This window comes from Chenopodium quinoa, unplaced genomic scaffold, assembly GCF_001683475.1.
Source record: "Chenopodium quinoa cultivar QQ74 unplaced genomic scaffold, ASM168347v1, whole genome shotgun sequence".
NCBI classification, from domain to species: Eukaryota; Viridiplantae; Streptophyta; class Magnoliopsida; order Caryophyllales; family Amaranthaceae; genus Chenopodium; species Chenopodium quinoa.
The window spans coordinates 720,133-742,703 of NW_018742987.1; the positions used below are offsets into that span (position 1 = coordinate 720,133).

General features: G+C 35.5%; 1 protein-coding gene across 2 annotated transcripts; it reads left to right on the forward strand.

The window, feature by feature from the left end:
* The first annotated feature begins 456 nt into the window (after positions 1-456).
* Positions 457-14,969, forward strand: LOC110729574 (uncharacterized protein At3g49140-like). 2 transcript variants are annotated; one of them, XR_002512927.1, is made up of 12 exons: positions 457-606; positions 730-787; positions 934-1,165; positions 3,362-3,464; positions 3,566-3,633; positions 4,250-4,411; positions 4,523-4,648; positions 4,881-5,222; positions 13,244-13,396; positions 13,977-14,072; positions 14,157-14,314; positions 14,515-14,969. XR_002512927.1 is itself a non-coding variant. In XM_021909317.1 (11 exons), the coding sequence occupies exons 1-11, from the start codon at positions 549-551 to the stop codon at positions 14,259-14,261; spliced, it is 1,503 nt and encodes a 500-aa protein (XP_021765009.1). In that variant the 5' UTR covers positions 457-548; the 3' UTR covers positions 14,262-14,969. The 2 variants fall into 2 exon arrangements, 1 of the variants encoding a protein (XP_021765009.1); XM_021909317.1 differs by having other exon boundaries at positions 14,157-14,969.
* The last annotated feature ends 7,602 nt before the right edge of the window (positions 14,970-22,571 follow it).

The window sequence follows — 22,571 nt, forward strand, 5'->3', positions numbered from 1 at the left end:
AGGGACAATTTTCAATGGTTTTTTTTTTTTTTTTTTTTAAATCTATTTGAACTAAGTGCTCTCATAAAATAATCAAATGTGCAAAAACCGAGTGATCGTTATATCGTGCATAATACATCTTAGTGTATAATAGACATTTTAAATAACCAGTGATTTGGTATCTTTTGGAGATATTATTATGCAATAAGATAGAATATTCCAAGGGAATTCCTCCTTAAAAAAACAAATTAAAAGCAAGGATGAAATGCATAATGGGGTTTTGTTAGATGACAAAGAGCCCTATCATGATTGTACAATTGCTTAGCCAATTAGAGTGAGCCCATATGCCACGTGGGTGCAATTCAATTGGACAAAAGAATTATCTACGTGTAAAATCGAAAGAAAAATACTTAATAAGATATTTCTAAAAAAAAAAAAGAAAATAAAGCATCTTTCATTTCATCATCCTCCAAAAAAAACGGCAAAGGCCAAGAACTCTGCAATCCACATTCTCTCTCCTCACACTTCTTTCTCTCTCTTCAATACTTAAGTTCATCTTCCATTTGCAAATGATGTTAATAGATTCAACTATGGCCATTCATTTACATTCATCTTCCACTCTATCTTGTAATTTCTTAATTTTATCTGGGAATTGTTTATTTTTTTAGAGCTTTTCTGATAGTTTCATGCATTCTTAATTTATAAGTTATTAATTGGGATCCCAATTTTTATTTCTGGAAATTATTTCAGATTGCCGTTCAATTTGGAGCTCTGGTGATGTTATGGGGGTCAAAGTTGCTGTTCCCTGGTAATTTTTAATAAAACCCATTGATTATAGTAGTTATTATTTGATTTGAGCTTATGGGTATTTTATTGAGTAAATTAACGCATTATTATTTTGATTTGTACATTTTTATATCTTAAAAAGGGCATGAATTTAATATGGGTTTTCAGGAATAAAGTCAAGAAATTGAGGGAAAACTTTGGTAGTTTGTTGAATAAAAGGAATGAGTCAAGGAAGAGCAGAATTCAAGCAACTGGGAAGTATTTAGGGTCAGGGTCAGATCATTTAGGAGAGAATGGCAAGTCTAAGTATCATCCATTTGAGGATATTTCGGATTCCGAAGCAGCCGATGCTGAAAAGGGTCAACTTACTGCTTCTGAAACTTGTAGAACCATCATTGAGGTATAATGAAATTGTTATGATTCTTTATTTGATATCGAGATTTCATATCTTTCCTTTGTTCCAATTTACTTGCCCCATAGCCTTTTGCAACTAATTTATATGCAAATTAAAAATTATATTAACAAAATGGGTGATTGAGTGTTGGACCCAACTCAAGAGAGTAGAGATTTTTATGTTAAGGAGATTGGGCCAATAAATTGTGATGGATGGAGTATACATTTGACCTTTGGGATGTCGAAGGAAGACGAAGTCATTTGGTTTTTGTTTAAGAAATGATAGAGAGCTTCCCAATGCCATCAAACTTTAGACCTAAGTACCCGACTATGATGTCTTCCATAATTGACCATCCTTGGCTAACTTTGTGTAATAAATTGTGCTCCCTAAATGTAGGTGTTGATATACTTAGTCTAATTATTTTCTACGTAGTATATACATCCTATTTCAAATATTCATGGCCTACATGGGCTTCCTATGGTAATTTTGAAATTTGGCTTTGTTTTGAGGAGAGCACTTGACTTGTCTCCAACCTATCTTGGTTCTAATGTCAAGTATATTATAATTCCTCCGTTTCTATTAGTTGACATGTTTAATTTAGGCACACATATTAAGGAGAGGAGAGAGAAGATAAAGCAAGTGGGGTACATTAAAAAAAAAGGGTATAAAACTTACCCAAAAAAAATACAGCTAAAAATAAACTTCCTAAAAAGGAATACATGTCAATTAAAAAAAATGAAGGTAAGTAAATTATAAGCCCCACTATGCAGCCTCATGAAACGTCCCTCTTTTACTTGAGTTAAATCATTGCCCCCATAAAGGTCTCATAAGGGTGAATAGATGACTCATAGCATTCTAATAAGCTTCGACAAGTATATTTGGGTTTAGTGCCACATGGTCCTTATTGCTGATATTTATCACAAGAGACTTGATGTCTAGATGCGGATTACATTCTATATGATTTTATTCAAGATCTCAAGTTATCTATGGGAGTCCTAGTCTTGGTTTATGGACCTTGTCATGGATGACAAATGTTGGGTCAGAGTGGCATTGTAATCCTAGTAGCTTTCCTCCTAAATTTGTTAGATTTATCTTTGACCTTTGGAAGGAACCTCTAGCCAAAGTATAGCCTTGAAAAACTTAGAACTAAGGAACATAGTTTGCAGGGGGATCAATACTTTTCCTGAGCCAAAGGCCAAAAGTCCTCTGAGATCATTTGGTGCATGTTGCATCTCAAAAAATTTGCAAAGAAAAATGATGAAAGATCTCCTTTATTCATAAGAAACTCTTAGGGTTCCACTTGTCTATATCAGTATGTTGGATAACTAAAACCTTAGACTCCTTCGAGCAGCATAAAAAATTATTTGACTCAACATACCTGGAGTTGCTAGATATTTTGTGGATGTGTCTGGTCTAGTGAAGTGTTTGGAAACTATGCCTTTACATCATGTTAGTGGGTCAAACAGCAATACTTGAGTCATTGAGTGCTCTTAAATTATCTCAGCTCTTTTGCTGACTACAACATAACAACAGTACAATGCATCCTCTTTCTTCAGTTCCTTGTTATGAACATGTTACTAGTGAACTTCTCATATCACCAATGACACTATTCATTCTGTCAAATAATAAGTACTTCTTTAGCCCACTTTGTACTCTAACACTATTCATACAACCCCCCTCCCCCCCCCCCCTCCCCTTTTGAATTTATATGCAAGGAAAAACAATCATGTGGGATCTTTTTAGATTTGTCTAGACATGTACTTCCATAATACTAATGGTCAAGATTATGTGTTGGGAAGCATAAAAGTCAAACTGTGTGAACTTTTATAAAAAATGAATGATTGATAAATAGATAATTGTTCCTTAAACTCCCAAATAAAAGTTAATTGTAGTTGCTTAATAAGTTCAAGATATGACTCAACACAACAGTCCTGACAATATTATTTCTCCTTTGGGGCTAGAAGTAGCTAATTTTACTTCCTGTCTCTGGTTCTACACCAGGGTGCAGCTACTTTATAAAGTAGAGGAGGGATCAATCAACTATCTGATGTATAATGAGGAGATTATTATAAAGGACATGTCTTTTTCATTTTATCTGATTGTGTGTATATTATCTCAATTTGTTACAGATTTTGCTATAATTTTGGTTGATGGGTCCTTTTGTTATCTTTTCTACTGATTGTCTGGCCTATATGTTGTCAGGTAAACAGCAAAGCAACGCTAATGTTTTCTGGTATGATTAATGATGAAGTTCATGAGAATATTTTCTGGCCAGATCTGCCTTACCTGACTGACGAACATGGAAGTGAGTTGGTATTGGTTTTACAATAATCTTGTTTAATAGTTAAAAATTAGCTTCAATCTGCTTATTATCTCCGAAGTGTCTTATATTTGGCTTGTTCCCAGATGTATACTTCCAGGTGAATAATGACGAAGACATTATGCAGTCCCTAACCTCGGACAACAACTATGTGGTAAGAATATTGACCTAGAGATGCATAGTGATGTGGTGGTGTCAATAAGAGGGGCATTTCTGTATATACATTTATTTCGTATTCTTCTTGAAATTCATGTGGATTCCGAAGCAATGTTTTGAAAATGTATATTTCCCGAGCTACATCAGATCTAAGGTTACCTATACTGCCGTTTGTATCTAATTAACAAATTAGATAAAAAAAAAACAATTATAGTAGCTATTTTACCTTTCGTTAGGTGTCAAGTTTGTTTATAGTAAGTGTTTTGATATGGTTAAGCTTTGGTTTAGATTTTTAAGGTAGCAGCACGTGAGATTTTTAAGTAGTAGTAGTAGTGGAGTCTAAAATGGTACATGAGCTAACTCTTAACAAAAGCTACATTATTAATCTTGTTTTCTGTTTAGGGTTGACTGGTTGAGACTGCTTACATTATGACCTTCCCAAAGCCTGCCAACTGTGAGGCCCATTTTGGAGGCCATTGTTATAATGTTCAATCTAATGCAGGAATTATAACAGGCGTTACATTTTATTGTTTGCAGAAAGCCTGACACTTAATATTGTCCCATTCCATTTTTCGTGTTTTTGGCTTGTCAGACTTATGGTTTCTTATTTGCAGCATGTCATCATTGGTCTGGATACCAAAGAAATATTGAGTGAGATGGAGTTGTCAGGTCCAGCTACAATTGATTTTGGTATTGAGGAAATTGATGAGGAAGATAGTGATTTTGATGAAGATGAAGACGAGGGTGAAGATGATGACGACGATGAGTTTGACGGGGTGAGAACTATTTGCTATTTGGCTTCATATGTGCCTCGAGTACTATTTCTATAACAGCAATCTGTATCTGATGGTATGACATCCTTCTTGCATTTGATCTGTCTTTTGAAGGATTGGGTTGATATTCTTGAAGTTGAAGAAGATCATGTTGATTCAGATGAGTCTTTGGGAGACTGGGCAAAACTAGAAACGATGCGTGCTTCCCATCCTATGTATTTCGCAAAAAAGATTTCTGAGGTTCTTCTCAGTCTTTATCATGTTATGCATGATTTTTATATTTTCACTGTGATGCCTTGCAGTATTGTGGAGTAGATGTTGCTGATGTTTTCAAGATGTTCAAAATTGTTTATCGAAGTTAGGCAAAATCCTATTGGGTGTTACATAAGACTAATGCTGATGATTACTTTGAGTTGAAAGCAAAACTTGGTACATTGTGAATATTGTCTTAACGAGCCCTATTTATGCGCAGGTCACATCTGATAATCCTATAGACTTTATGGTACAGCCTCCTGCAGGTCTGGCTATACAAGGCCTTCTGAGACCTGCTTTTATTGAGGAACGATCTGTCATCAAGAAGCACAAGTTGATTCAGCCAGATAAAGATGCTGACATCAACATGAATGAAAAAGCTGCAGATACCAATGTTGAAAATGTTGGTTCGGTTAATGGCCATGCTCATCCATTGGTTTCTCCTGAAGATAATTCTGAGTGGACTGGGGATTTGGATAAGGATAATGGGTTGTCTAATGGGACTGCATTCTATAAGCTGGAAATGATTAAGATTCAGCTTATATCAGCTTATGGAAATCAGGTATTGTTTCATGTCTCTACAATTCTCTGAATGGTTAGTGGGTCGTCAACTTGTTGTACACATGCACAATCCTTTGAAATTCATGCTAGTTCTTGGCAGCAGTATTTTTTAGTGATTCTTTTTGTAATCACTGGAGAAGCCACCTAGATTTAGTGTTATTCCTCCTTCCTCCTTAAGGAATGCCATTAATTGTCTTGCTTAAAAATGGCTCAATAATACACATCACTGGACCCTTTTGGTTTTCTTGTTAAATAACATTTTCTTAATATGCCTTCATTTTGTCTTGCTTGAGAAAATGGCTTAATAATAACAATTGTTAGGATGTCTAGAATTCTAGATTGTAAGCTGGTTACCCCTAACTAGCTCAACTCCTAACTAGCTCAGATCTGCAAGAGTTTTTTTTAGTAAGCCTTGCTGATATAAACCCTAACGCCTTCTCAGCTATTACCAACACAAATTTAGAAAAATATAAGGCCGGGGTATATATATTATCGTTATCTTTCATCACATTGTAGCCTCTGGATTGCCTTAGGACCAAGACAAAGCAACGCTAAGCCAGGCATATTAAGACACGATAAAGAAGTGTGGGCCAAGGCATAAATGAAACAATTTTTGCACCAATAAGCCTCTCGGGGACCCATGAACTCAGAAAGCCTCGATGTCTAACTTTGTTGAGTCTGGTGTTCTAATTTGAAAGCTACGATAAACAAAATTGGGGTTTTATTTTTGTAGATTTTGAAATCCGGTGTCAAAAACTAAAGTGATGACCATAAATAGCGGTAGTCGGTCATAGTGGTGGCCATGAGTTGATGAAGGGAGATGTTTATGTAGCCTTTTAAATTGATAGTTTAAAGGCAAAATGATGACATGGACCAGTAGTTGGTCATAAATTTTTTGGGTTGGGTAAGTAATAGGTATGGTAAAATTCAGGTCAAGTTAATAACAGGTTGGGTTGAATTTATGTCAGGTCAATAACAAGTCTGGTTGATTTCGGGTCGAGTTTATAACACGTTGGGTTAAATTAGGGTCGAGTTAGGAACGGGTCGGGTTGAATTCAGGTCAGGTTAGTAAAAGGTCGGGTTAAATTCGAGTTTAGACGGGTTAAATCTGGTTTGGGTCAATTTTAGTTCAAGTCGGGTTCGGTGCAAGTTAATTAAATTGGGCGTTGTAAAGCGGTAAGTCGGTGTAAGTTGTAAACCGGTAAAATGGCCGTTTAAAAGCAAATTGAATTGTTCCACACACCCAATTGGACTCCCGGAGGGTATTGGAGACCATGGTAAACATTTCGCAATTTTTATTTCCAGGCGAAAAAAAGTCAAAAAATTCCAAAATTGAAGGCTAATATTCACGCTTTTTGAGAAATTTTGGAGGTTTCGGAGCCCGGTGTCGAAAAGTCTTAAAATTTTATGGGATACATCTCGAGGTCATATAATACCTTTTGGAACCATATATGATCATTATTTGTTGTCATAAATATTGTGGTAGGCTTGAATTAATGGAATCGGTGAAAGTTGTAAACCAATAAATTAGTTGTTTAAAGGCAAATTGGATGGTTCCACCCACCCAATTGGACTCCCGGAGGGTAATAAGGACTATGGTAAACATTTCGGCAATTTTTATTTCCGGGCGTGAAAAATTAAAAAAAATTCAAAATTGAAGGCTAATATCCACGTTTTTTGAGAAATTTTGGAGGTTTTGGGGCCCGATATAGAAAAGTAATAATATTTTAGGGGATAAATCTCGAGGTCATATAATGCCGTTTGGAACCATATATGATCATTATATGTTGTCATAAATGTTCGTAGTAGGCTTGAGGCCTTGAGTTAATGTAATCCGTGCAAGTTGTAAACCGGTAATTAAACTGGCCGTTTAAAGGCAAATTAGATGGTTCCACCAACCTAATACATTTCAGCAATTTTTATTTTCTAACAAAAAAAAAGTCAAAAATTTCGGTAAATTGAAGGCTAATGTCCACGCTTTTTGAGAAATTTTAGAGGTTTCGAGGCCCAATGTTGCAAAGTATTGAGAATTTAGGGAATACATCTAGGGGTCATATAATGCCGTTTGGAATCATATATGATCATTATATGTTGTCATAGATGTTAGTGGTAGGCCTGAGTTAATGAAATCGGTGCAAGTTGTAAATCGGTAAATTGGTTGTTTAAAGGCAAATTGGATGGTTTCATCCACCCAATTGGACTCACGGAGGATATTAGGGACCATGATAAACATTTCGGCAACTTTTATTTTCGTGCAAAAAACAAGTCAAAAAAATTAAAAAATTGAAGGCTTATATCCATGATTTTTGAGAAATTTTTGGGGTTGGGTACAGTGTCGAAAAACCTCGAGATTTTAGGGGATTCTTAGGGTCATAAAATGTCGTTTGGAACCATATATGATCATTATATGTTGTTAAAGATGTTAGTGGTAGGCTTGAGTTAATGAAATCGGTACAAGTTTTAAACTAGTAAATTGGCCGTTTAAAGGCAAATTGGATGGTTCCACCCACCCAGTTGGACTCCCGGAGGATATTAGGGACCAGTAATATTTCGGCAATTTTTCATTTCGAGCGATAAAAAGTCAAGAAATTACAAAATTTAAGACTAAGATCCATGTTTTTTGAGAAATTTTGGAGGTTTCGAGGCTCGGTGTCGAAAACCCTTAAAATTTTAGGGGATACATCTCGGGGTCATATAGTGTCGTTTGGAACCATTTATGATCATTATATGTTGTCATAAATGTTCGTAGTAGGCTTGATTTAATGAAATCGGTGCAAGTTTTAAACCGATAAATTGGCCGTTAAAAGGCAAATTGGATGATATACCCACCCAATTGGACTCCTAGAGGGTATAAGGGACCATGGTAAAAATTTCGGCAATTTTTATTTCCGGGAGAAAAAAAGTCAAAAAAATTCCAAAATTGAAGGCTTATATCCACGCTTTTTGAGAAATTTTTGAGGTTGGGTACGTTGTCAAAAAACCTTGAGATTTTAGGGAATACATCTCGAGGTCATAAAATGTCGTTTGGAACCATATATGATCATTATATGTTGTCATAAATGTTCATGGTAGGCTTGAGTTAATGAAATCAGTGCAAGTTGTAAACCGATAAATTGGCCGTTTAAAGGCAAATTGGATAGTTTCACCCACCGAATTGGACGCCTGGAGGGTATTAAGGACCATAGTAAAAATTTTGGAATTTTTTTATTTCTGGGCAAAAATAAGTCAAAAATTCCAAAATTGAAGGTTAATATCCACACTTTTTGAGTAATTTTTGAGAATTCGGGGCCCAGTGTCGAAAAGCCTTAAGAATTAGGGGTACATATCGGGGTCATACAATGCCGTTTGGAACCGTATATGATCATTATATGTTGTCATGAATGTTCATGGTAGGCTTGAGTTAATAAAATAGGTGAAAGATGTAAACCGGTAAATTGGCCGTTTAAAGGAAAATTGAATGGTTTCACCCTTCCAATTGGCCTCCCGAAGGGTATTAGGGACCATGGTAAACGTTTTAGCAATTTTAATTTTCTGGCGAAAAATAATGTCAAAAAATTCCAAAATTAAAGTCTAGATGCATGCTTGTTGAGAAATTTTGGAGATTTTGATGTCCGATGTCGAAAAGCCTTGGAATTTTTGGATTACATCTTTGGGTCATATAATGCCGTTTAGAACCATATATGATCATTATACGTTGTCATAAATATTCATGGTAAATTTGAGTTAATGAAATCGGTGCAAGTTGTAAACCGTTAAATAGGTCGTTTAAAGGCAAATTGGTAGGTTCCACCCACACAGTTGGACTGGAGGGTATTAGGGACCATGGTAAGCATTTTGGTAATTTTTATTTACGGGCGAAAAAAAGTAAAAAAATTCAAAAATTGAAGGCTAGATCCTCACTTTTTGAGAAATTTTGGAATCTTCGGGGCCCCGATGTCTAAAAGTTTGAAATTCTAAGGAATATATCTCGGGGTCACATAATGTTGTTTGGAATCATATGTGATCATTATTTGTTGTCATAAATATTCGTTGTAGGCTTGAGTTAATAAAATAGGTTCAAGTTGTAAACCGGTAAATTGGTCATTTAAAAGCAAATTGGATGGTTCCACCCACTCAATTGGATTCCCAGAGGGTATTAGGGACCATGGTATATATTTTTGCAATTTTTATTTCCGGGCGATAAAAAGTAAAAAAATTCCAAAATTGAAGATTAATATCCATGCTTTTTGAGAAAGTTAAAAGGTTTCGAGCCAGGTGTCCAAAAGAAATGAGATTTGATTAGATACATCTCGGGGTCATAATGACGTTTGAAACCATAAATGACCATTTTATGTTGTCATAAATGCTTTTGGTAGGCTTAAGTTAGTGAAATAACTGCAAAAATTGTAAAACGGTAAATTGGCCGTTTAAATGCAAATTGGATGGTTCCATCCACTTAATTGGACTACTAGAGGGCTTGGTAAACATTTCGGCTATTTTTAATTTTTGGCGAAAAAAAGTTAAAAAAATTCCAAAATTAAAGGCTAATATACACGTTTTTTGAGAAATTTTTGAGGTTTTGGGGCCCGATGTCGAAAAGGTTTGAGATTTTAAGGGATACATCTCTGAGTCTTATAATATTGTTTTAAACCATAAATGATCATTATATATTGTCATAAATGTTCGTGGTAGGCTTGAATTAATGAAATCAGTGCGAGTTATAAACCGGTAAAATCACCATTTAAAGACAAATTGGATGGTTCCACCCACTTAATTGGACTTCTGGAGGATATTAGGACCATGGTAAACATTTTGACAATTTTTAATTCCGGGTAAAAAAAGTCAAAAAAATTCCAAAATTGAAGGCTAATATCCACACTTTTTGAGAAATTTTAGATTTTTCAGGGTCTGGTGTCGAAAAGTCTTGAAATTCTAGGGGATATATCTCGGGGTCATATAATGCCATTTGGAACCATAAATGATCATTATATGTTGTCATAAATGTTCATTATAGGCTTGAGTTAATGAAATCGGTGTAAGTTGTAAACCGGAAAATTGATCGTTTAAAGGCAAATTGGTTGGTTTCACCCACCAAATTGGACTCCCGAAGGGTATTAGAGACCATGGTAAACATTTCGGCAATTTTTATTTCCGGACGAACAAAAGTAAAAAAATTCCAAAATTGAAATCAACGTTTTTTTGAGAAATTTGGGATGTTTCGAGGCCCGGTGTCAAAAAGTTTTGAAATTTAAGAGGATACATATTCGGGTCATATAATGTCGTTTGGAACCATATATGATCATTATATTTTGTCATAAATGTTCGTAGTAAGCTTAAGTTGATTTAATCGGTGTAAGTTTTGAACCGGTAAATTGACCGTTTAAAGGCAAATATGATGGTTCCACCCAACCAATTGGACTCTCGGAGGATATTAGGCACCATGGTAAAAATTGTGTTTTCGGGCGAAGTAAAGTAAAAAAAATTCCAAAATTGAAGGCTAATATCTACGCTTTTTGAGAAATTTCGGAGGTTTTGTTGCTCGGTGTCGAAAAGTATTGAAATTCTATGGGATACATCTCGAGGTCATATAATGCTGCTTGGAACCATAAATGATCATTATATGTTGTCATAAATGTTTGTGGTAGGCTTGAGTTAATGAAATCGGTGCAAGCTTTAAACCGGTAAATTGGTCGTTTAAAGGCAAATTGGTTGGTTCTACCCACCCAATTAGACTCCCGGAGGGTATTAGGGATCATGTAAACATTTCAGCAATTTTTATTTCCGGGCGAAAAAAAGTTCAAAAATTCAAATATTATAGGCTATATCCACGCTTTTTGAGAATTTTTGGAGTCTTTGAGGCCCGGTGTCGAAAGTCTTTAAATTCTAGGAAATACATCTCGGGGTTATATAATGTTGTTTGGAATCATATATGATCATTATTTGTTGTCATAAATTTTTGTGGTAGGTTTGAATTAATGAAATCGGTGTAAGTTGTTAACCGGTAAATTGTTCGTTTAAAGAAAAATTGGATGGTTTCACCCACCCAACTGGACTCCCAGATGGTATTTGGGACCATTGTAAACATTTCGGAAATTTTTATATACGGGCGAAAAAAAGTCAAAAAATTCCAAAATTGAAGGCATATCCACGCTTTTTGAGAAATTTCGAATGGTTTGGGGCCCGGTGTCGAAAAGCATTAAGATTTTAGGGGATACATCTCGGGGTCATATAATGCCGTTTGGATCCACATATGACCATTATTTGTTGTCTTAAATGTTCGTGGTAAGCTTGAGTTAATGAAATCGGTGCAAGTTGTACACCGGTAAATTGGTCGATTAAAGGCAATTGGATGGTTCCACCCACCGAATTGGACTCTCGGATGTTATTAGGGACCATGGTAAAAATTTCGTCTATTTTTATTTACGGTTGAAAAAAAGTCAAAAAATTCCAAAATTGAAGGCTAATATCCACGTTTTTTGAGAAATTTTGGAAGTTTCGGACTTTCAACCACTCAAATGACATCTCAGGGGATGCACCTTGTTCTCTTTCTTTTTTGACCTCCAAAAAGTCCAAAATTATCCGACGGCATCCATATTTTCAAACCCATTTTTTGAACTCTTTCCAAAATTGAAGTGAATATGTGGGGTGCCTCAGGTTCATAAATGTTGGTTTGAAACCATAACAAGCCACTAGTTGGTCAAAAAAGGCCTATGATTGCCTTGAGTTTTTGAAGGGAGATGTGTATGTAACCGGATTAATTGATCGTTTAAAGGCAAAACAGATGGTTCCAACCGCCCAAGTGATTTCCCGAGGTCTCTTGGGGTCCATGGAAGCACCTTGTCCTCTTTCCTTTTAGGACCTGAAAATGTCAAAAATTGTCAGTTATATACTTATATCTATAGTTTTAAACCAAATTTTTGTAACTTCTTCCAATATTTTTGAAGTGAATGTGGGGGTGCCCCCAACGTTATAAAAGTTGTTTTGGAACCATAGCAAGTCTAGCAATAAGTTCTTAAAGTTCCAAGAATAAGTTTTGTTATTATAAGGCTATTTTAGTATATATGGATTATGTGTCAAATATGTTTAGATAGAGACATATAATGATTTATGTGAAGAAACTGAAAAGAAAATGGTTTACTTTAAGTAGAAGTGTAATGGTTATTGTTGGGAATCGTAAGTAGGAAAGCCTAAAAAATATTTGGGGACCCAGGGAATGTACATCATCAACATTTCCCCAATGACTCTTTATGGAGGTTCCTGTGATAACGGCAATGCTATTGACTTAATTCGAGTTTCTGTGCAAAACGACTTTGTGCTACTTGATAATAATATGTGAATTGTTTACAGTTTACTGGCCCTGGTTATTTGCTCACTACAATTTAAATTTCAAGAATAGTGAATCTATGATTCTATTAGGAACAAATAACAATAATCCTTCATAGTATATTTTAAAGAATATAATAAATACTTATTGACTATTGACCTTAGGGTTAAGGTTTTATGCCCCGCTTTAAATAAAATTTTCTTTGTATTACTAACTACTGTGAATGTGCAATTAAAGGCTCCCCATCTTGTGACAGTTATGACTTGTGAGAATACAGGAGTATAGGTAACAAGCTTTGAAGCAAATATGAGGCCTTTTATAGTGCCTTCATTTCATATGTCAGCCGTGCCCATGTGCTCATATGAACTATATTAGTTAGGACCTTCACTTAACAAGAGAGAAATTATTTTATGAATTCTTGAAGGACCTTACCCAATATTGATGTTCCTTAAATGGTGAGGATGTGTTAACTTAAACACTTCCAAAGAAGATGGAAGTGCTGGAGTAAAGATGGATCTATGTTTGTTTGTGTGTGTATAATTTTTATTTATTTTTTTAATTTTTTAATTTTTTGTAATTTCCAATTTTACAAACTCCCTCTCAACCCAGCCTTTAAAATTAGATAGTTTGTTTATTATCTTTGTCGCTGTGAGGGATTATTTTCTCCATTTTTTGAAGTATTTGCTAAAATGAGATCCTGGAATTAAACTGTGTAACAGACTGAAGTTGAGGTTGAAGATTACAGGAAGGCACACTCTGATGCAATTGCTCATTCAGCTTCCAAAATTATATCTCGTGTAAGTGCTGCAGGAGAAAAGACCACCAATGCTCTCAAATCCCTGTGCTGGAGAAGCAAGGGTCTTCAAGTAGAGGTGACATTTTTTTTGCTCATTTTCTCGTGATTTGTTGCACATACTGACAAACCGTTCTGCCTTGTAATCTAAGTTTGCTAGCTACATTAAGCTTACATCAGAAACTTACAACTAAGAATGCCTAAAATTTTGTGACAAAAAGCTGATATTACAGCTAAGCTGTCTTTTGCTTAAATCATCTACAGCTCCATGACAAATTATAATTATTCTCTCTGAGGTTCAATCAATCAATCAAAGCCTTAATCCCATAAGTGGGGTTAGCTACATAAAGCAAAAGTGATTTTAGTAGTTGATGTTCTTGAAATCAATTTGTAGAAACATGCATCATGCAGCCTTGTTTCCGCTCAGTTTTAGTCCCTGAGAAATAATGATGCATCCTTGATATTGTGCAGATATTGTTTTGGATTGAAAATTTCTTAATGCAAGGATTTAAATGTGTACTTGGATTTGATTAGGGGATATAGCTAAAGCTGTTGAAACTGTTTTTCTCGCTTTACTTGGATTCTACCCTTGTTTTTGTAATAAGTTGGGGAGTTTTGTTTTTATTTTTTATTTTATTTTTTTTTCATTGTTGTTGCAGGAGGCATCGCTTATTGGTGTGGATTCTCGTGGTTTTGACTTGAGAGTTTGCTCAGGAACGCAAGTACAAACATTGCGTTTTGCTTTCACTTCTCAGGTCCTTACCCTTGTTTTTCACAAGAATAATCTTTAGTAATATTTCTGATATGCTGTTCTCACTGCCATCATAATATGCTTGCAGGCCACTTCAGAATATAGTGCTGAAAGACAGCTTAACGATTTATTATTCCCTAGAAGCAATCAGAAGGTTCAAAAAGTAAAACAAACCCGTAGAAAAGAAATCTGAAGTTGAATGATTAATAGTTATTCAAAATTTACCTTTGATGCTGGATGCCGCAGGTATATTTCTGTTTTAAGATCGAGCTCCCATGTATCTTAACTGAGAAGATCTTCATGTTGCAAAAGTAATATAATTTGCTCTATAACTAGCTCGAGCTATGTACAGCCCAATTTTCTTCAACATATGCTTGCAAAAGTAACAGTTTTACAGCAAGGTAGAGTTGATGTTTTTATGCTAACATTGTCAAAATTGTCATCAGTTGTAGACTGATAGAGAGGATAAGAGAGGAGAAATTTATCTCCTCTTGTACGAGATCACAGGTTTCCCCCGTTTTTTCATCATAGTTTTCTATCCACTCGGCTGATTAAAGAAAGAGTCAGGGGATGTGTACATTATCATCTAAATTTTAGTAGTATCAGATTCAATCACAAGGTTCACGGCACAACATATGGTTCTGAAAAGCTTGTTGTATGTAATGTTGATTACCAACAGTAGTTTCTGTCTGCATTAGTTAGTTTTGAGATTGTTGTTTCTAGTGTATAATGCTGAAATAACAGGTTTTAGTAATGGAGTTTGGTGGCTTTAATGTATGTACTACTTCATGTATTGTAGAATTTTGATTTTCAATGTAAATTATACTTTAACATGTCTATGACTATGGCTGAAATAGAGAAGCTTTTAATGTTGATTGCAATAATATGCGGCTTAAAAGGAGTAGCTGAGTACGCCCAACATACAAATCTTGGTTGAAGCCTTGAAGGCTTGAACACCCCCCCCCCCCCCCTCTTTTCTATAGGGGGATGTTGGCTGAATTGGTTCGCCAACCCCAATTTATTTTGGAATCAAGGCTTTGTTGTTGCTGTTGTTGTACATGTTGAATTGGTTCATTATAACACTAAAGCATAACACATTTTAAGGCATGTAAAGCATCCTCCAATGTAATGGTATTTTGTTTTGCTTTGGAGATCAAGCTCAAGGAAGAAAAGATTTTTAATCTATTACAACTTACAAGTTCAATATACCTTCAAACTGTCAATTTACCCATTTACAACTTCCACCGATTTCATAAACTCGAGGCTACCAAGGACATTTATGGCAACATATAATGATCATATATGGTTCCAAACGACATTATATGACCCTGGGATGTATCCCATAGTATCTCGAGACTTTTCGACGCCGGGCCTCGAAACCTCCGAAATTGGCCAAAATGTGTGTATGCCTTTAATTTTGCCAATTTTTGACTTTTTTTTGCCCGGAAACAAAAATTGCCGAGAAGCTACCTATAGACCCTAATACCCTCCGGGAGTCCAATTGGATGGGTGAAACCATCCAATTTGCCTTTAAGCATACAATTTACCAGTTTTTGTACACGCCACTTGTATTGGCTATAAGCTTCCACGGGGCTTTTTGTAGCCGACTTATGGTTGTTATTGTTTGTTTTGTTAGTGATCTTTGTCCAAAAAAAAAAAAGAACAAAAACAAAAACTTACAAGTCCAATAGGATGTATTTCTCTTTTCCAATTAGAATGGGAACAGTAACCTCTGAACCTTAAATTGATTTCCCCGAAATTTAAAGATCAAATGGAAAATAGGACAAGTATAAGTGAAACCCAAATTGTCATCCAACGATTAACATAGTTTACTGAATCAAAAAACCAATCTAAGAATCAAAGTCGAGTATGATACTAAATTTAGAAGAGTATTTAACAGAGTAGAAGTGATACTTGCAATCTTGCATATTTTAGGTTGACTACTAATCTCTCAATCTGATAGTACTAGAGTTTGCAACAAGGCCGTATTTTGTTGACAGTAATTGCATCCCTACAACTAGAGCTGTGAATTCGAGTAAACGGGTCGGGTTTGAGTCGGATAAGAGTGGGTAGGGTCAACTCGGGTCGGGTCAATTCAGATTAATTCCATAACCTATGCGGGTCGGGTTTGAGTTGGGTCATGCTTAAGTTGGGTCAAGTAGGGTCATACTTCTTATCGGGTTCAGGTCGGGTTAATAACAGGTCGGGTAACATTCGGGTCGGATGAACAATAGGTCGGGTTTAATTTGGGTTTTCACGGTTTAAAACGGGTTAGGGTAATTCTCGGGTTTGAGTCGGGTTCGGTTCAAGTCAATAATTTGCGGGTTAGAATTAGGTCGGGTCATTCTCGGGATTGAGTCGGGTTCTGTTCAAGTAAATAATTTGTGGATTATAATCAGGTCGGGTCATTCACGGGTTGAAGTCAGATTCGGTTCAAGTCAATAATTTGCGGGTTATAATCAGGTTGGGTCATTTTCAAGTCCGGTCATTCTCGGTTCAAGTCGGGTTTTGTTCAAGTCAATAATTTACAGGTTACAATTAGGTCGGGTCATTTCCAAGTCAGGTCATATTCGGGTTCACTAACTATAAATAAATAATCATCATTTTTATCAAGCTAATTATTTCCTTTGACTATAATATATATGACAATATACTAGGGAACTATAGTCTATAATTTAAGAAGATAATTATCACCTTTAACCATACAACAAAAATATATATACTTCGTACTATATTTAACTCTTAAATTTGAGGATGATGCTCCTTTCTTTAGCTTGCCTGGACCGACTTGGTCTCCCAAGACAAAATGATTTGATCAACAATAATAAGGTGGTCTAAATTGCATTTAAGGTGATTTGAAATCGGGTCAGGAAAAATTTGAATTGATTTTAGGTCGGGTTAATAACAAGTCGTGTTAATTTCGAGTCGGGTTAGTAACAAATCGAGTTGAATTTTAAGGTTGGGTAAGTAATAGGTACGGTAAAATTAGGGTCGAGCCAATAACAAGTTGGGTTGAATTTGGGTCAGGCCAATAACAAGTCGAGTTGATTTCGAATTGGGTTTGTAACAGGTTTGGTTAAATTCGGGTCCGATAAGAAACGGATCAGGTTGAATTCAGGTCAGGTTAGTAACACTTCGGTTCAGATTCGGGTTTTGACGGGTTAAAATGGATTGGTTCAATTTCGGTTCAAGTCGAGTTCGGTGCAAGTTAATTAAATTGGCCGTTGTAAACCGGTAAATCGACGCAAGTTATAAACCGGTAAATTGGCCGTTTAAAAGAAAATTGAATGGTTCCACACACCCAATTGGACTCCCGGAGGGTATTAGACCATGGTAAACATTTCGGAAATTTTTATTTCCAGGGGAAAAACATCAAAAAATTTCAAAATTGAAGGATAATACCCAAGCATTTTGAGAAATTTTGGAGGTTTTGGAGCTCAGTGTCGAAAAGTCATGAAATTCTATGGGATATATCTCGGGGTCATATAATTTCATTTGGAACTATATATGATCATTATTTGTTGTCATAAATGTTCGTGGTAGGCTTGAATTAATGAAATCGATGCAAGTTGTAAACCGGTAAATTGGTCGTTTAAAGGCAATTTGGATGGTTCCACCCACCCAATCGGACTCCTGAAGGGTACTAGGGACCATGGTAAACATTTCTGCAACTTTTATTTACGGGCGTTAGAAAATAAAAAAAAAATTAAAATTGAAGGCTAATATCCATGCTTTTTGAGAAATTTTGGAGGTTTCGGAGCCCGGTGTAGAAAAATATTAATATTTTAGGGGATACATCTCAGGGTCATATAATGTCGTTTGGAACCATATATGATCATTATATGTTGTCATAAATGTTCGTAGTAGGCATGAGTTAATGAAATACGTGCAAATTGTAAACTGATAATTAAATTGGTCATTTAAAGGCAAATTAGATGGTTCCACCAACCAAATTGGACTCCAGGAGGGTATTAGGTACCATACTAAATATTTCGGCAATTTTAATTTCCGGGGGAAAAAAAGTCAAAAAAATCCAAAACTGAAAACTAATATCCACGCTTTTTGAGAAATTTTAGACGTTTCAGGGCTCGGTGTCGAAAAGTCTTGAAATTTTAGGGAATACATCTAGGGGTCATATAATACTATTTGGAACCATATATGATCATTATTTGTAGTCATAAATGTTCGTGGTAGACTTGAGTTGATGAAATCGGTGCAAATTGTAAACCGCTAAATTGTTCATTTAAAGGCAAATTGAATGGTTCCACCTACTCAATGGGACACCTGGACAGTATTAGGGACCATGGTTAACATTACAGTAATTTTTATTTCGGGCGAAAAAAGTCAAAAATTTCAAAATTAAAGGCTAATATCCACGCTTTTTGAGAAATTTTGGAGGATTCGGGGCCGGTGTCGAAAGTCTTGAAATTTTGGGTGATACATCTCGGGGTCATTTCATACTGTTTGGAACCATATATGATCATTATTTGTTGTCATAAATGTTCGTGGTAGGCTTGAGTTAATGAAATCGGTGTAATTTGTAAACCGGTAAATTGGTCATTTAAACGCAAATTGGATGGTTCCACCCACCCATTTTAGACTCCCGAAGGTTATTAGGGACCATGGTAAACATTTCGACAATTTTTATTTCCGGACGTTAAAAAAAAAAATTAAAAAAATCAAAATTGAAGGCTAATATATCCACGCTTTTTTGAGAAATTTTGGAGGTTTCGGGCCCGGTGTCGAAAAGTATTAATATTTTAGGGGATACATCTCGGGGTCATATAATGCCATTTGAAACCATATATGATCATTAAATGTTGTCATAAATCTTCGTAGTAGGCTTGAGTTGATGAAATTCGTGCAAGTTGTAAACCAGTAATTAAATTGGTCTTTTAAAGGCAAATTGGATGTTTCCACCAACCCAATTGGACCCCCTGAGGGTATTAGGGACCGTGGTAAATATTTTTGCAATTTTTATTTCCGAACGAAAAAAAGTCAAAAAGTCAAAAATTGAAGACTAATATCCACGCTTTTCGAGAAATTTTGTAGCTTTTGGGGCCCACTGTCGAAAAGTCTTGAATTTTTAAGGCATACATTTCGGATTCATATAATGTTGTTTGGAACCATATATAATCATTATTTGTTATCATAAATGTTCCTGGATGGCTTGAGTTTTTTTAAATCGGTGCAAGATGTAAATCGGTAATTGGTCGTTTAAAGGAAAATTGGATAGTTCCACCCACCAAATGGGACTCCCGGACGGTATTAAGGACCATGGTAAACATTACGGCAATTTTTATTTCTGACCAAAATAAGGAAAAAATTTCAAAATTGAAGGCTAATATCCATGCTTTTTGAGAAATTTTGGAGGATTCGGGGCCAGGAGTCGAAAAGTTTTGAAATTATAGGGGATAAATCTCGGGGTCCTTTAATGTCGTTTGGAACCATATATGATCATTTTTTTGTTGCAATAAATGTTTGTAGTAGGCTTGAGTTAATGAAATCTGTGCAAGTGTAAACTGGTAAATTGGTCGTTTAAAGGCAAATTGGATTGTTCCACCCACCCATTAGGACTTCCGAAGGGTAATAGAGACCACGGTAAACATTTCGGTAATTTTTATTTACGGGCGTTAAAAAATCAAAAAAATTCAAAATTGAAGGCTACTATCCACGCTTTTTTTAGAAATTTTGAAGGTTTCGGGCCGCGGTATAGAAAAGTATCAATATTTTAGGGGATACATCTCGGGGTCATATAATGCCGTTTGGAACCATTTATGATCATTATATGTTGTCATAAATGTTTGTAGTAGGCTTGAGTTAATATAATCCGTGCAAGTTGTAAACCGGTAAATTGGTCGTTTAAAACCAAATTGTATGGTACCATCAACCCAATTGGACTCCCGGATGGTATTAGGGACCATGGTAAATATTTCGGCAATTTTTATTTACAAGCGAATAAAAGTCAAAAAAATCCAAAATTAAACACTAATATCCACGCTTTTTGAGAAATTTTGGAGGTTTCGTGGCCCGGTGTCGAAAAGTCTTGAAATTTTAGGGGATACATCTCAGGCCATATAATGCCGTTTGGAACCATACATGATCATTATTTGTTGTCATAAATGTTGTGGTAGGCTTGAGTTAATGAAATCGATGCAAGTAGTAAACCGTTAAATTGGTTGTTTCAAGGCAAATTAGATGGTTCCACCTACCTATCTGGACTCCCAAAGGGTATTAGGGACTATGGTAAACATTTCGGCAATTTTTATTTCCGGGCGTTAAAAAATCAAAAAATTGAAGGCTAATATCCAAGCTTTTTGAGAAATTTTGGAGGTTTCGGAACCCGTTGTTGAAAAGTATAAATATTTTAGAGGATACATCTCGGGGTCATATAATTCCATTTGGAACCATATATGATCATTATATGTTGTCTTAAATGTTCGTAGTAGATTTGAGTTAATGAAATCCGTGCAATTTGTAAATCGGTAATTAAATTGGCCGTTTAAAGGCAAATTGGAGTGTTCCACCAACCCAATTGGACTCCAGGAGGGTATTAGGGACCATACTAAATATTTCGGAAATTTTAATTTCTGGGCTAAAAAATTCAAAAAATTCCAAAATTGAAAACTAATATCCACGCTTTTTGAGAAATTTTGAATGTTTCGGGGCTAGGTGTCGAAACGTCTTGAAATTTTATGGGATACATCTCGGGGTTATATAATGTTGTTTGGAAACATATATGATCATTATTTGATGTCATAAATGTTCGTGGTAGACTTGAGTTGATGAAATCGGTGCAAATTGTTAACCGCTAAATTGGTCGCTTAAAGGCAAATTGGATGGTTCCACCCACCCAATGAGACACCCAGATGGGCAGATGATATTAGGGACCATGGTAAACATTACGGCTATTTTTATTTTCGGGCGAATAAAAGTCAAAATTTTCAAATTGAAGGCTAATATCCACGTTTTTTCAGAAATTTTGGAGTACTCGGGTCCGGTGTCGAAAAGTCTTGAAATTCTGGGTGATAAATCTCGGGGTCATTTAATGATATTTTGAACCATATATGATCATTATTTAAAGTCATAAATGTTAGTGGTAGGCTTGAGCTAATGAAATCGGTGCAATTTGTAAACCGGTAAATTGGTCGTTTAAAGGCAAATTGGATGGTTCCACCCATCCATTTGGAATCCCGAAGGGTATTAGGGACCATGGTAAACATTTCAACAATTTTTATTTCTCGGTGTTAAAAATAAAAAAAAAAATCAAAATTGAAGGCTAGTATCCACGCTTTTTGAGAAATTTTGGAGGTTTTGCGGCTCGGTGTAGAAAGTATTAATATTTTTAGGGATACATCACGAGGTAATATAATTACGTTTGAAACCATATATGATCATTAAATGTTGTCATAAATCTTCGTAGTAGGCTTGAGTTAATGAAATCCGTGCAATTTTTAAACCGATAATTAAATTGGCCGTTTAAAGGCAAATTAGATGTTTCCTCCAACCAAATTGGACTCCCAGTGGGGATTAAGGTCCATGGTAAATATTTCGGCAATTTTTATTTCCAGGCAAAAAAGTCAAAAAATTCCAAAATTGAAGATCCACGCTTTTTGAGAAATTTTGGAGATTTCAAGGCCCGGTGTTGAAGTGTTGAAACTTTAAGGGATACATCTCGGGGTCATATAATGCTATTTGGAACCATTTATGATCATTATTTGTTGTCTTTAAATGTTTGTGGTAGGCTTGAGTTAATGAAATCGATGCAAATTGTAAACCGGTAAACTGGTCGTTTAGAGACAAATTGGATGGTTCCACCCACCAATTTGGACTCCCGAACGGTACTAGGGACCATAGTAAACATTTCAGTAATTTTTATTTCCGGGCGTTAAAAATAAAAAAAATTCAAAATTGAAGGCTAATATCCACGCTTTTTAATAAATTTTGAAGGTTTCGGGCCCGGTATAAAAAGTATTAATATTTTAGGGAATACATCTCGGGGTCATATAATGTCGTTTGCAACCATATATGATCATTCTATATTGTCATAAATGTCCGTAGTAGACTTGAGTTTGTTAATGAAATCCGTGCAAGTTGTAAACCGGTAATTAAATTGTCCGTTTAAAAGCAAATTGGATGGTACCACCAACCCAATTGGACTCCCGGAAGGGATTAGGGATCACGGTAAATATTTCGACAATTTTTATTTTCGAGCGAAAATAAAAGTCAAAAAGTTCCAAAATTGAAAACTAATATCAACGTTTTTTGAGAAATTTTGGAGGTTTCGAGGCTCGGTGTCAAAAAGTTTTGAAATTTTAAGGGATACATCACGGGGTCATATAATGCCTTTGGAACCATATTTAATCATTATATGTTGTCATAAATGTTCGTGATAAGCTTGAGTTTATGAAATCGGTGCAAGTTGTAAACCGGTAAATTGGTCGTTTAAAGGCAAATTGGATGGTTCAACCAACTCATTTGGAATCCCAAAAGGTATTAAGGA